This window comes from Caloenas nicobarica, chromosome 1 (genome assembly GCF_036013445.1).
Source record: "Caloenas nicobarica isolate bCalNic1 chromosome 1, bCalNic1.hap1, whole genome shotgun sequence".
NCBI lineage: Eukaryota > Metazoa > Chordata > Aves > Columbiformes > Columbidae > Caloenas > Caloenas nicobarica.
The window spans coordinates 40581517-40594452 of NC_088245.1; the positions used below are offsets into that span (position 1 = coordinate 40581517).

Genomic DNA, 12936 nt, shown 5'->3' on the forward strand with positions numbered 1-12936 from the left:
ACCAAAAGGAGAGGAGTAAGCCTATGTTTAACAATTATTTGACTTGTAGAAGTACATTAGGTCTTTGTGCTGCCTCTACTTTCAAAAGAGTTTTGGCTTAATCAAGGAGTGGAGTAGTGAGGAAGTGAAGAGGAAAAACTTAAGAGTGTAATAAATCAGAGTACCAGCAGTTGTTATTTCCCTTAATGTTCCTGTTTTGTCACCGTAAGCCTAGAGCAAGCTTATCTCAGCCATGATGCTTTCACAGAAGTTTTCCTTGACTCTTTTCCACCTGGTTTGAGTGTGTCAGCATGATGGTGATTTTGTTAAACTGCGTTACCCTGGGGATGTACCAGCCATGTGAGGATATGGACTGCCTTTCCGACAGGTGTAAAATCTTGCAGGTAAGACAACTTCCTTTCTGTTGTGATGATGCCTCACTCCAAGTCACAAATTTTCATGCATGCTTTCCTTCAGCCTGTGGGCAACACCTTCCCAGGTGGGTTGGCAAGAATGTCCCTGGCAGTAAGCAATCCTGTTGTAAAATGGCAAGAGCTTGCTTTGAGGAGGGGAATGGGGCAAAAAATAGATAATAAATGAAGTCCACGTGTGACTATGTGATACAGAACAGTTACTAACCTTCATGATCCTATGTAGAAGCAGGGGGCTCCTGATATAGACAGCTACTAGATACATAGCTCAGAGGTGTGCTACGGAAAAATAACTAAGATTAGAGCATCCGGGTGGGAGAGAATAGCAGCTTCCAATACATCCACTACTCTGCTGAGGAGCAAGGGTACTACCTTGGCATTCAGGCTGCTCAAAGGGAGAAGAAACAAAAGCTGTGCCAAGAAAGGCCATGGCTGCATCCAGCCTATGATTGCCCAAGCCGTACTTGCTGCTACCCCAAAGAGAAAGCACCAGCAAAGGTTGTCATCTGTAGTGTTGCTGAGGCTGCAGCTTTCAGATATCTGAAGCCTCCATCTGTGATTGGTATGTGCTGTCCAAGCTGTGTGTGAAGCTGCACTACGTCCTCAGCTGAGCCATTTGCAGCGGGGTGATGAGGAATCCTTCCTGGGAGACCTTGGAAGGGTGGTGTTTCCCTGGCAAGGTGTGGACCTGCTAGTGCTGAGCCAGCATCTCCTTTCAAGTCCATGTAAGCAGCCTCTGGGTCTACATCCATTACTTCTCCCATGGGGAAAAACAAACAACAAAAAAACCCCCACCACAAACTATAGAAACCCCTTGCTTATTTGAGCATCAGGAAGCTGTGATGCCAGGGCTGCATGCAAGAAGCTTTTCCAGTCCCTGCCTCTAATTATTTTTCAAGAGTATGGAGATTTGTATTTATCTCATGTTCTGTATTTTAAAGTCCAAGGCTGAGAATGCTTATCAAATGTGCTCTTGGGTTTCTGTTTGGCAGGTATTTGATGATTTCATCTTCGTCTTCTTTGCCATGGAAATGGTCTTAAAGATGGTGGCCCTGGGGATCTTTGGCAAGAAGTGTTACCTCGGAGATACCTGGAACCGCCTGGATTTCTTCATTGTCATGGCTGGGTAGGTCAATAGTTTTCTGGGTTTATTTGTTCTGTGTTTGCTAGAGTCTTGCATAGAACAGAGATGGTGTAACTGAAGTGAAAGTTATCACTCCGGTGCTACTCCAGTACATCTGCTGAACTGGAATCAGACACGCTGGGATTAGCAGCCACAGTAGACAAGGTATCTTAGCTCCCCAGCTGATGTGCAGCTATCTATCTCACACAACTTCAGTAGAGGGTGTTAATTTGTACCAGCTGAAGAGCCAGCCCAGACACTTTTTTTTGTTTTTAAAATGTCTAAGTGGAAGAGGTGTAACCTTTACCGGAACCAAGCCAGCTTCTCTGTTTCCAGCAGCAGCATTTCAAAGGTAGGAATGTCATTTTTGTTACCCTGGGCTTTTTGTCTCTGTATGGCACTGGCCTTACCCACGGTACTATTGGGACAAGATGACATTTGAGTGTGTTTTACAACAAAGTTGCTATGGTGAAGCTCTGATTTCTCCTCTGCATGTATGAAGTGGAAAGCCTACCAGGATTTGCCTATTGAATCACAGCAAAATGTCCACCTCTGATACCAGTGGGCATATGCTTTTTTGGAATTTGTCCATTTTCAATTAGATTGCCTTGTGGTATGGTAAAAAAAAAATCAGAAATAAATATGTAATATTGCTGTTCTCACAGCAAACAAGTGAATGAACGTGTTTTTCAGAGAGAAACCCCCTTTTTCTTCTTCCTCACAGCAAGGAATTACCCGCATTTGCTGTCACCTGGAAGTGCAGGTATTACGGACTGAGCCAGCAGTGAGTTTGAGCTCACTTTGGAGAGTTTTCTCCTGTGGTATGGAGCGGCACTGTCTTTATATTTGCTTTTGATACAGTTCTTCTACAGCAAGACTTGAAAGTTATTTCCTCTGGATGGGCATATAATTGTTTGCTTTTGAGGGGAGCAGAGAATTTTCAGACTCAGTTCAGGTGTAGGAGTTTGAAGGCTCATTCTCAGCCAGCTTGTGCATGAAAGGAGGACAGGCAGACGAAAACTGTACCTTTTTCTGAATTAATGCACCATGTGTGAGATGGGAAGACCTTTCTTGTGACTGAGCCTGCGGTGATGAGCATCTGATTTAAAATGGCCTAGCACAGGGACTGCGGATTCATCTGGAAAGGCTGAGCTAAAGCACCTGGCGCATGGTGGTGAGACAAGCCAGATCATTGCATGTTCTTGCCTGCACTCCTGGTGGCAAAATTGCTGGTGACTGGATGCATGTAAAGCAAGAAGAGACCACAGAAGCCTTTGAGGAGGAAAGGGAAGAACAGGTGTGTTTGGAAGGGGGACCTCGGGGCTCACGGTGCCCCTCTGTGTAGGTGATGTGCTGCGGTAGGCTGGAAGGAAGGCTCTGCTCCAGGTGGGCACAGGATTGCTGGTGTATGGGGTAAAAGGCTTGGGAACTGCAGGATCTTGCTCTGCCTGGTGTTCCTGCAAGCATGATATGCGAGCGGTGCATGAAATGAAGAAATCAGTGGGGCAAAGCTCAATGAAAGAGGGTAAGCTCAAGTGCCTACTCCCTGCAGGAAACAAGTGAAATCCATGCTACCTAGGAGAGAAATGAGTAAACCCCATTTATGTGTTTCCCTCTGTTGCCATTGCTGGCAGAAATTCAAGGAAAGTCTTTTGTGTATTGATAGCAGTACTAGGAAAAGAGCTCATGCCTGAACTCCTTTCAATGCCAAGGAGTCTTAGAATCAACTCCTTAGATATAAAATAATCAGTGTGAAGGATTTTTTATTTCAGGTCCAAAACTGAAATAAATTTGTTTCCTGATTTCTATACAACTGTCCTCGTGAGGTGTCAGGCTGAAATGGTAGCAATCTCATTAGAATATCTTCTCTCAAAAGACTTCTGCTAAAGAAAGGTTTTTCCATTTAGTTATATAGAACTAATGACTATATAATGTATTTTGAGTTATAAAAGCTTGTGGTTATTAATTCATTATTCTTTGAAATTCATTAAAATTGTCTGCACTGTTTTAAATTAAATCTAAAGCTCAAACTTGCCCTTACATACAGACTGTAGGCTTTTATTTAACCTCAGATTTAAGCCCCAAGTTTTATCCTGACTGGTCCCACATCTGGCTTCAGCTTACTATGGGTCAAGATGCTGCCTTAGCCTTCTGACTTAGATAAGACAACCTGCATTTGGTGTTGCATGTTTTTTTCCATGCCAGTGAGTTATATCTTGATCAGAGGCTAATCAGTTTTCTCTAAGGGCCTTCTTCTTTTCATGGTCCTGGACTCTAATTGCCTGCAAGGGGGGCCATAAATTTGGCTCTCAAGGACAAGTCCATGATGTTGGGAAGTAATGCACTGCCTAGAAGGACATGCAGCTTCTCTCAGCTTCAAGAATATGGACTGTACTTCCCAGCCCCTTCTCTTCACTTCTCCTGTCCCAAATAAACACCAACGAGGCAGCGAAGGTTGAAGTAAACTATAGCATGGAAAAACAAAGTGCAGGCAAAGGACCGTTCTGTCAGGCATTCCTGGGCCACTGAGATAGCTCCATCTGGCTAGCTGCATGACAGCATGTTTTCTCAAAGAGGGTAATGACTATGATATTGCCCCAGATGGTGTTTTGGTTACATGAACCATGTATTCAGGCATTCATTTGTAGTTTTCTCCTTGCTTCCTTGGAAAGCCAGAAGCTATAGTTTTAGTTAGCTGAATTCCCTTGTGTGCCCCTGCCCTGCTTGCCCCTGCTCCCCACGCAACCCAGCAGCTCAAGGAGGAAGACTCCACTGTCACTAAAAATGTTCAGTTTCCATGGCGATAGGAGCCGACATCACCAGAACTTTCTCCCCTCTTGAACGCTCCCTCCCCCAACCATCTTCAATGTGTTTTTTTCAGAAAGGATTAGAAAAAAACCCCAAACAACAGTCCTAAGTGAATGCTCTCCGTTGTTCCCCTCAGAGCTCCTAGAACCGAGCAAGATAATTTGGGTTGAAAAGTGCTGATGCCGTTGTGTGCACAAGCAACCAATGTTGCAGATTCAGATTGCCGGTGCTCCAGTTCCCAACTACTTGATGGCAACAGGAGGTTGCAGGTTCCCAGAGGTTTCAAGCAGACTGTGCTCATCACCAGCTGTCCTGGCAGGTCTCTCTCTTCCCCTGCATTTGTGATTAGGTTTTGTCCGTTGTCATTTGTTTCTCATGGCGATGGGTGCCTTTGGAGAGCTCAAGCTGATAAAACTTCAAAGGGCAGCTTCCTAAAGTTGAGAGCCTACTAAGTTTTGAAAGCTGCGATAATGTGAACATTAATCATGTTGGAAACTCAGACCAGTGTCTCTACATGCATGAATTTAGGAGAAAAGTCACATTTCTGGGCTAGTGCTCAACAGCTTTTTAAGTCAGCCAGTTCTCTAGCAAAAAAAGAGTGAGCAATTTCTCCTGTTCATTCTGCTCTGTGAAGCAGTTGTGTTCATGTGTGGTTGGAGGTGATGCCACTGTCCCTCTGGGAAGGGAGGTGTCCCTTTCCATTACTCTGTCCTGAGGGTCCCCCTGCAAGGACTGAATTCGTGCAACTTGCCTGGCTTTGGGGGTGTTAATTCCACTGAGGGTGTGTTTGTTCTGCCTCTCTTGAGCCAAGTGCTGCAATTAACAATCTGTGGTGGGAATTTTGTCTGTCTCTGCCCTCTTCTGTGGCATCCCCCCACCACATGTTCTGGTGTGCAATTGACTTGTGTAAATGGGTGGGTAGGTTAAGGGGGAGAGGCCTTCACTACGTGGCCAGGGGGATGATTGTGATGACAAGTGTGTGCCCAGAAGATGTCCAAAACCTTTCCTTAATTACTTGCAGTTTGGAGTCTAGTGGCTGAGGAGAGGCTGGTGTATCTTGCAGAGAACACCCTGTCTTTGCCTTCATTGATCATCACGCTGGCCCTTGCCGTATAGCTATCATAAACTGTGATAAATCCCATCCTAACCTTGCCTTTGATGAGAGGAATGGCATGACTTTTTGTATTTTGCCATTCTAGGATGCACTTGCAGTGTTTTTTTAACAGCTTTTAAAAGTGGTGGACATCAGAACAAGACACACCCTGCGTAGTTGCCTTAATGCCTTCAGTGGTAATACATTCTCTATTCCAGCCTGAAATTTTTCTGTTCCTCCAGCCAAGAGTTGCAGTAGCCCATCTAATCGATCACTATATCTCCCTATCAATTCATTCAGCTGCTTTCTCCATTGGCTCCGAGCGTGGTGGTTTTATTATTTTTTTCTCTCTCCTCTGTCTCCTCTTCTGAAGAGACAAAATCTCTTCCTATTAGTAGGAACAACAAACTTTGTTCCCGAATATATGCTGTTACATTTGCTCATACTGGAATACGTATTATTTGCATTTCCAAAGCAGTTCATACTGTTCTATATCGCTGACTTGTCCTCTTCATTTCTTTTTCCATTGTCCCCAAAATCTATCAGTATTTTTTTAATTTTTCTCCCAGGTTGTGATAAATAAATAAAGAACAGAATGGCAAGAATTGTGCTTGACAGAAGTACATCTGCTCACAAATGAGTCCCCATACTATTGCACGTGAGATTTCTTACTTAGCCAGTTTTTCTCTAGCTAATGTATGTCGTGATGTTTTCACATCATTCCAGCCATATCAGCATAATTACTTGTGTGAGCCAGACTTGTAATCTCATAAGAAATTATATCACATTAGTTTGAAGATGTGTATTTTTCCTTAAACCTGTGTCGATTATGGTTAATTTTATTATCCACTTTTAATCCGTAATCTATCAAAGCCACATATTGGCTATTTCATTACTGTGCTGTGATCAGCATCAGTCCAGTCAGCCTCCTGAGATCAGAGTTTCTAAAGCACTGGCACAACATCAGAATTTCTCTGACCCTTGGATGCTTTCCCAGTTTTCTGAGACTAATAAAAAGTCATCAGTACTGGTACAGATCTTTTCTGGCCATCTCTTTTAAAACTCTTGGACATAAATTGTCCAGGCCTGCTTATCTTAGAATATCCCTATTTTGATAGGCACAGGCTAAAATACTTGATCACAGCTGAAGCTGAAACTAGCTCATTATCATCTATGGTAGACATACATCATCTGATCTTCCCCATAGAACTTTTTTTAATTGAAGTTTTCTGCCTTTTTACGCTGTTCGTGACAATTCTGTTTTTTGTTCCAGTGATTAACTTGTACCATTTTATGTGCTAGTTCAATTCTCTTACAGATTTTCTACAATTTCCATCTCCTCATTTATATTCATTGGTATCAACTACCCCTCTCTTGCTATTACATTGCTGCTTTTGCTTTCATTTATGTTGTACTGTCTTTTTAGCCCGTCCAGCTTTCTTGTTTCTATTGAAGCTGCTTGGATACCTGATAAATATTCCTAAGCACCACTTGATTGTAATCTCCAGTTCATGAATTAAAGGCTTCATCCTGACCAGTTCGATGCATGGCTGTTTCTGTGTGTTTTCAACTTCATGAATGTGGCCTCTCTAATCCACCAGGTACGTCTAGTACTGTTGAAGACCTTAGTTGATTTGTATATAACACATGTAATCAAGTAGTCCTAGCTTTATGTTGTAAACATCGGGAAACTGTAAGAAGATTTAGGTGTCCTCAATGCATGTGGCCCAAATTCAACTCTTTCAGATGGATAAGGTGAAGGTTTTTCTGCTGTGAATTACAGACCAATACCAAGAGAGCTAGCTGTCCTGTTTCCCAATATGATGTGGACATACCTAACCTCATTCATAGGATAATTCAGATTGGAAGGGACCTTGCAAGGGTTCCAGTCTAATCCTTTCACTCAAACTCAGGCTCCTCAGCGTTGTCCAGTCAGGTCTTGAAAACCTCCTCAGATGGAGACTACACCACCTGTCTGGACCCCAGCCTCACTGTAGCGAGTCTGAGCCTCCTTTCCCTGCTTGGATTTATGCCTGTTGTGTCTTGTTCTGCTTCGCACCACTGCACCACAATCTCCTGACTGGTCTATCAGTTCCCTAAAAGCTAATTCTTCATCTAATGAAATACTCATTAAAGTTTCTCCTTCTCCGGGGGTAAAGAACCTGGCTCCAGCTCCTTACTGACCTCTTTGTAGGTACCAAGGAGCTGCTGTTAGGTCTCACCAAAGTCACCTCCTCTCCAGGTTGAACAAGACCCCATCCCTCAGCATCTCTTCACAGGGCAAGCGCTTCAGCCCACTGAGCATCTTCGTGGCTCTACACCGAACTTACTCCAATTTATCAATGTCTGTCTTGTATTGGGGGGCCCAAAACTGAATTTGTTATAGTGGCCTAACCATTCAAACTGAAGGGGATTAATCCCTTCCTTCATCTAAGGGCTGCACTCCTGTTCGTGCAGCTTGGTGTGCCATTGGCGTTTCTGGCATGGACCATGTGTCCCTTGCTGTCCCCCAGGACCCACAGGTCCTTTTCAGCAGAGCCATTACCCAACCAGTACTCAGGCAGTGGGTCTGTCCAGCCCAGGTGCAGGACCTTCTATTTGTCTGTTGAATTTCGTGAGACTGCTGTCAGCCCATTCCTCTAGCCAGGAGGAATTCTCTGTATGGCAGAAAATTAATCTGTAACTATTCATTTCCAAATTGTCACTGATTCCGTACTAGAAAATGCCATTTTTGCCAATGTGCTGCTCCCCCTCCCTTTCTGTCCACTTGAGTCTCCCTAGCAAGGTTAAAATCATTGATTTTAATATTCCTTTCATGCAGATCTTCCCACCAGGCTTTCTTAATGCCATTTAGGCTGTTCACGCTTGTAAAATGAACAATTTCTATTCTTTTTATTACTCAGGCCCCTGGCACTGGTGAATAGATGATACCATTTTTCTTCTCTACATCTTTTAGTGCCTTGATTAGTTTTGTTCTTGATATGGAGACTCTGTAAGAACTAACTTTTTTCCTAATTTCATCACTTTTTCCCTTTGGTCTTTCATTTAACAATCTCCTGACTGGTCTATCAGTTCACTAAAAGCTAATTCTTCGTCTAATGAAATACTCGTTAAAGTTTCTCCTTCTCCAGGGGTAGCCCAGTGATCTGCAGGTCTCCTGCCCTATGTGGCTGGCCAAGCCAGCAGTTTCTTACCAGATTCCTCCATCATCTCCTTTGCTTGTTGGCCAGGATGGGCCACCAAGGAGCTCAGCTGAATATTTCTTGTCCATCTTCTTCAGAAATTGCCTATAACCCAGTTGCTGTCTCAAAATCTTCATTTCTTTTCCAAAGTGTCCTTTCCTTTTGGAGTAGTTATGCAGCCTTTGGAGAGAGCTTTCTGGCATCTTCGTACAGCTGGAGCACACCTGGTAGCCCCTTAGCTTGAGCAGAACATTTCTTCTTGCTCCTTGTGCCTTTTGGCTGGCTGCTGCTTCAGGAGTGCTTTAAGCAGCTTCCACACTGGAGACCTGGAAAGTGTTACTCTCTGTGAACTGAGATTATTATTAATAGTAGTATTTGTACCTTGTCTCGCTAGTAGTTATCAACTGTCCTTGATTTCTGTTTCCCCTAATTCCTGAGCTATTGCTTACTTTCTTCCATAAACTTGTGGTGATGCTGCTGCGTGAATCCATCCATCCAAGCTTTTTTTACTCTGTTCTTGTCTGTGCATCGGTGCATGTGCCTCTGAACGCTGACTCTCTCCTTACTGGAAAGCCACCAGTTTACACTTACAACCCCAAATTTATCCTCCAGGAACTTCCAGCCCAGGGAATGGGGCTGGCAGCTCTCTGAAGGATGAGAGGTACCAGCCCCCTGCCTCAAATGCTCGCCTGTTCCCAGGAAACAGAACTGGCTCCACGCGGTGCTCTTCCACGCTGGGAAGGTGCCTTCTAGTCTAAAACACCCCAGTTGACCTTAATCTCTCAAGACAGGGAAGTGTGTTTCCAGTCTTCCACTTTCTCTTTGCTTTTAATTAACTGTGGTCCTTCAGGGACCTGGCCAGAATTTGCATAGTTATGACTTTAAAATCTCAGACCATTAAATACTTATTATCTGCAGTGTAAACAGCAGAATGCTCAGAAAATCCTAGTTAGCTAATCTTTGATGCTGAAAGAAAGTTTCTATAAAATTATGGCAAGTTGAAGAAAATTGTAATAAATACCGCAATTAGGTGTTTCAAGCAGTGATCAGATAAAGATGGAAACCAGCAAGCAGCAGGCTAAATAGTGTCTTAAGGAAAGGCAGAAATATCAGAATCACAGCCCTCCTCTCTGAACACACACTCACTTTTTCCTCCTTAATGATACTAATTATTTAATTTGCTTTCTCCTAGTAAAACTATCCATAGATGTGGAACATATTGAAATGAAAGGAGTCATCAAAACGAAGTGAATCACACCAGAGAAGAATCAAAACAAGGAGGCAGTGGTACCCTGCATGCGTTTTGTGTAGTTCTCAATTATTGCCTCTGATTTTTCTGCCTCCCTAAAAGCTAATTTCCTACCATGTGAAACTTTAGCTTTACTAAAAAAAAAAAAAAAAAGGGTGACATCAACAGACTTGCAGGACCAAAATGCAGAATGCAGACACCTCCTCCCCCCACCCCGCTTTCTCTTAAGGGATGAAATACGGAGTTCAGAGGCTGTGTTCAGACTCCTGATTCAAAAGTGAGGCCCCGTCACTCGTCTTCACTCATCTGAGACTGGCGAGTCCCTCTGGCTTTCTTATCACAGTGTGAAAACCTGCTTATGTCTTTTCATATCATGTCTCCGAAACTATTAAGAAACTCTGGCATTTTCTCTTAGTACACAGTATGGAGAGCAATCTGAGTGTTCAGGGGTGTGAAATAATGACATGCCAGGCAGCAAGAGACCAGTCTCACAGGCTCTGGAAGCTTTCAGCAGCTTTTGCTTGCAGAGCAATTTAAAAAAAAAAAAAAACTGCATTGGTTGCAAGTGGGACATGACAGTTGCAGGTAATTTTTTAAGAATATTAAGCATTGTAGCTGTGGATCTGACTGTGTGATTAGTAATTGATGTGTCACTCCCTGAAGAAATGTATTTTTTACTAACAGAATTATAGCTTTTTTTTTTTTAATAAAAGGGAAAAAGGATGTAATTTTTGTGGTCCTTGTTTTACTAGTAAGGGTTCTTTTTTTTTTATTTCTCTTTCAGCTTTTATGTCAGCAGAGAGTTGTCTTTTTGCAGTGCGATGAGCTCTAAAAGAGATAAGCAGGACTACTTAGCTGAGTACACTGTGGTTTGCAGAGCAATTTAGAGGCTGACTGTGTAACGTCTGGCCACATCCCGTATGATGTTATTCCATCTTTTCTATGGTAGGTGTTGAAAGGAGTTCAGCTCATTTTGAAGCCTGGCCCCGGAGGCACGAAACTCTGCAAAATGTGTGCAAGTGCCTGTACGTCTTGCTCTTCAAAGGTCTATCAAGTGAGCTGATAGCAGGTTCTCCACTGGGGGCTGCCTGGCAGCCCTGTGCCTCCTGCACTGTGGGGCAACCTGTGTCCTTATAGCACAAGATCAGGTCCAAATAACCCATCAGCTGAGAGCTGGAGCATCCATGAAGACACCACTTTTGAGGAAGAGTCTGTAGGTGACCGTAGCCCTGGTGCGGCTGGGGGGCTGCATGTGCTCAGCACACCCCATGGGAACCCCTGTGCTGGGTGAAGCCCCTGCCCATCCCCATTGCACTGGTAAAGGTTGTTCCTTCTTGCAGCTGTGAGCAAATGGGAGCATGAGCCTCAACACAACTCTCTGAGCAGGGAAAAGGGGACATCTAGAAAGAGTTGTTAACTTCTGCTATAGCCCCTGGGACCTTTGTTGGTACATGAGTATGTGGCTTGCTCACAGCTGCAAGAAGGAACAACTTTTATCAGTGCAATGGGAATGGGCAGGGGCTTCAGCCCTAGAGCAAAAAGGCTGGTGTGGTGCAGAAATCTTAAAAAATAGGTCCTGCCTGAGAGCCCTGCAGTCCTGGAGCTGGCAAGCAGCCTGTTTGCATATGCTGCGTGTTTTTTCTCTCCCCTGGTGTGTGTCCTGTAGCTGCAGACTGGGGGTGGAAGCGGTAGCCCTCCTCTCTTGCCTGGTGTCTGGGCAGGCCTTGTCAGAATCTCCTGGCTCTGCTTCTGATGTCTCCAGATGGGCTTGTGAGAGATGGATTCTCCCTATGCTGGTGCCTGCGTGCTTACAGCTCACTTTGTGTACAAGCTAGGGCACGTCCAGCCTCACCAGGGCTGACAGGAGGTATCTTGAATGCCATGCATGCCCCATGCTCTAGCTGTTCAGCTGTGTGCTCTTCCTCCTGCCTCTTTGCCGTTGTTCCAACACTGATGATCTCCACTCTCCAGACAGTTGTGGGTACCAATAAATGGATTTTGCTGGTTACCTTTTCTTTTTTGCACACCACAGATTCAGCTAAGAGAGCCTCTGGAGGGAGCCTGGCCAGCCCTGTTCTCCATGTCCCCTGCTCACTGCTACATCTCTGGCCACAGAGGGTCAGACTGGGTGAACCTAGTAATGCAAAGGCTTTTTAACTTCCTTTCATGAGAACAGCTCATTATTATAAGAGAGGAGATATGGGATCATTGGAGCACGTTGCCTAGTGAGAGGACCAGCTTTACTCCTTCTTTGCATTGCAGCTGCAGTCTTTGAAGCCAGAGCAGAAGCAGTGAGACTTTCTTTTCGTCCTGGTGTGTACTACAGAGGTGGGAAACTTTAAGGGTAAATCAGTGTCCCACTGCCGCCTCACAAAACTGCAGGTGGGAGACTTGAGCTGCGGGATCCTTCCCTTCCACGTAGCTCACGTATCAGGGAACACCTTGGCAAATGGAGAGACATCAGCTTCAACTTGCATTTCCAATATCTGAGTTAAAAACTCAAACGGGAAGAACATATTTTCCCAGTGACTCCTGTATTCTGTATCTTTGAAGTAGTATAAATAACAGTTTGTGGAATTTGATGGCCATCTCGAGGAGCTGAGGACAGAAGGACATATTCTTGTATACAGAAGACATTGGTTAAACCACATCTAGTCATGGTATAGGTACACATCAGGCTTAGACCTCTGGTATAGCTGGGAAGCTGAAGAAAGTTGGAGCAGAAAGGAACCTCTTCTTCCTCAGTCACCCCAGGTGCTCATAGATGCAAGGACCAAATGAAAATCCACAGGCAGGAAAACCTTCATTTTTCACACTCACAACAAGCCTGAAATAACATCTAGGAAGTCACAGCCACGAAGTTTCTCGCTTCAGCGCAAACCCCAAATTTATTTGACAAAGAAATATTAATTGATTAGACTACAGTTAACTAGATTTCAATTGGCAACCCCTATCAGAGAAGGTGAATTAGACAGCTTTTGAATTTGACAAAAACATACTGGCTTTGTGTCATAAGAAAAATACTGCGTCAGTATTTTTCAAGAATGCTTTCAGAATACATTTTAAATATT

The 12936-nt window shown here is 44.0% G+C and overlaps 1 protein-coding gene across 1 annotated transcript in view; it reads left to right on the forward strand.

The window, feature by feature from the left end:
* Window positions 1–12936, forward strand: part of CACNA1I (calcium voltage-gated channel subunit alpha1 I) — a 159278-nt gene that overhangs the window by 68895 nt on the left and 77447 nt on the right. The window contains exons 2-3 of the mRNA XM_065626922.1: window positions 272–383; window positions 1403–1536. Coding sequence (XP_065482994.1) covers window positions 272–383; window positions 1403–1536 — 246 coding nt within the window. The remainder of the gene's footprint in view (window positions 1–271; window positions 384–1402; window positions 1537–12936) is intronic.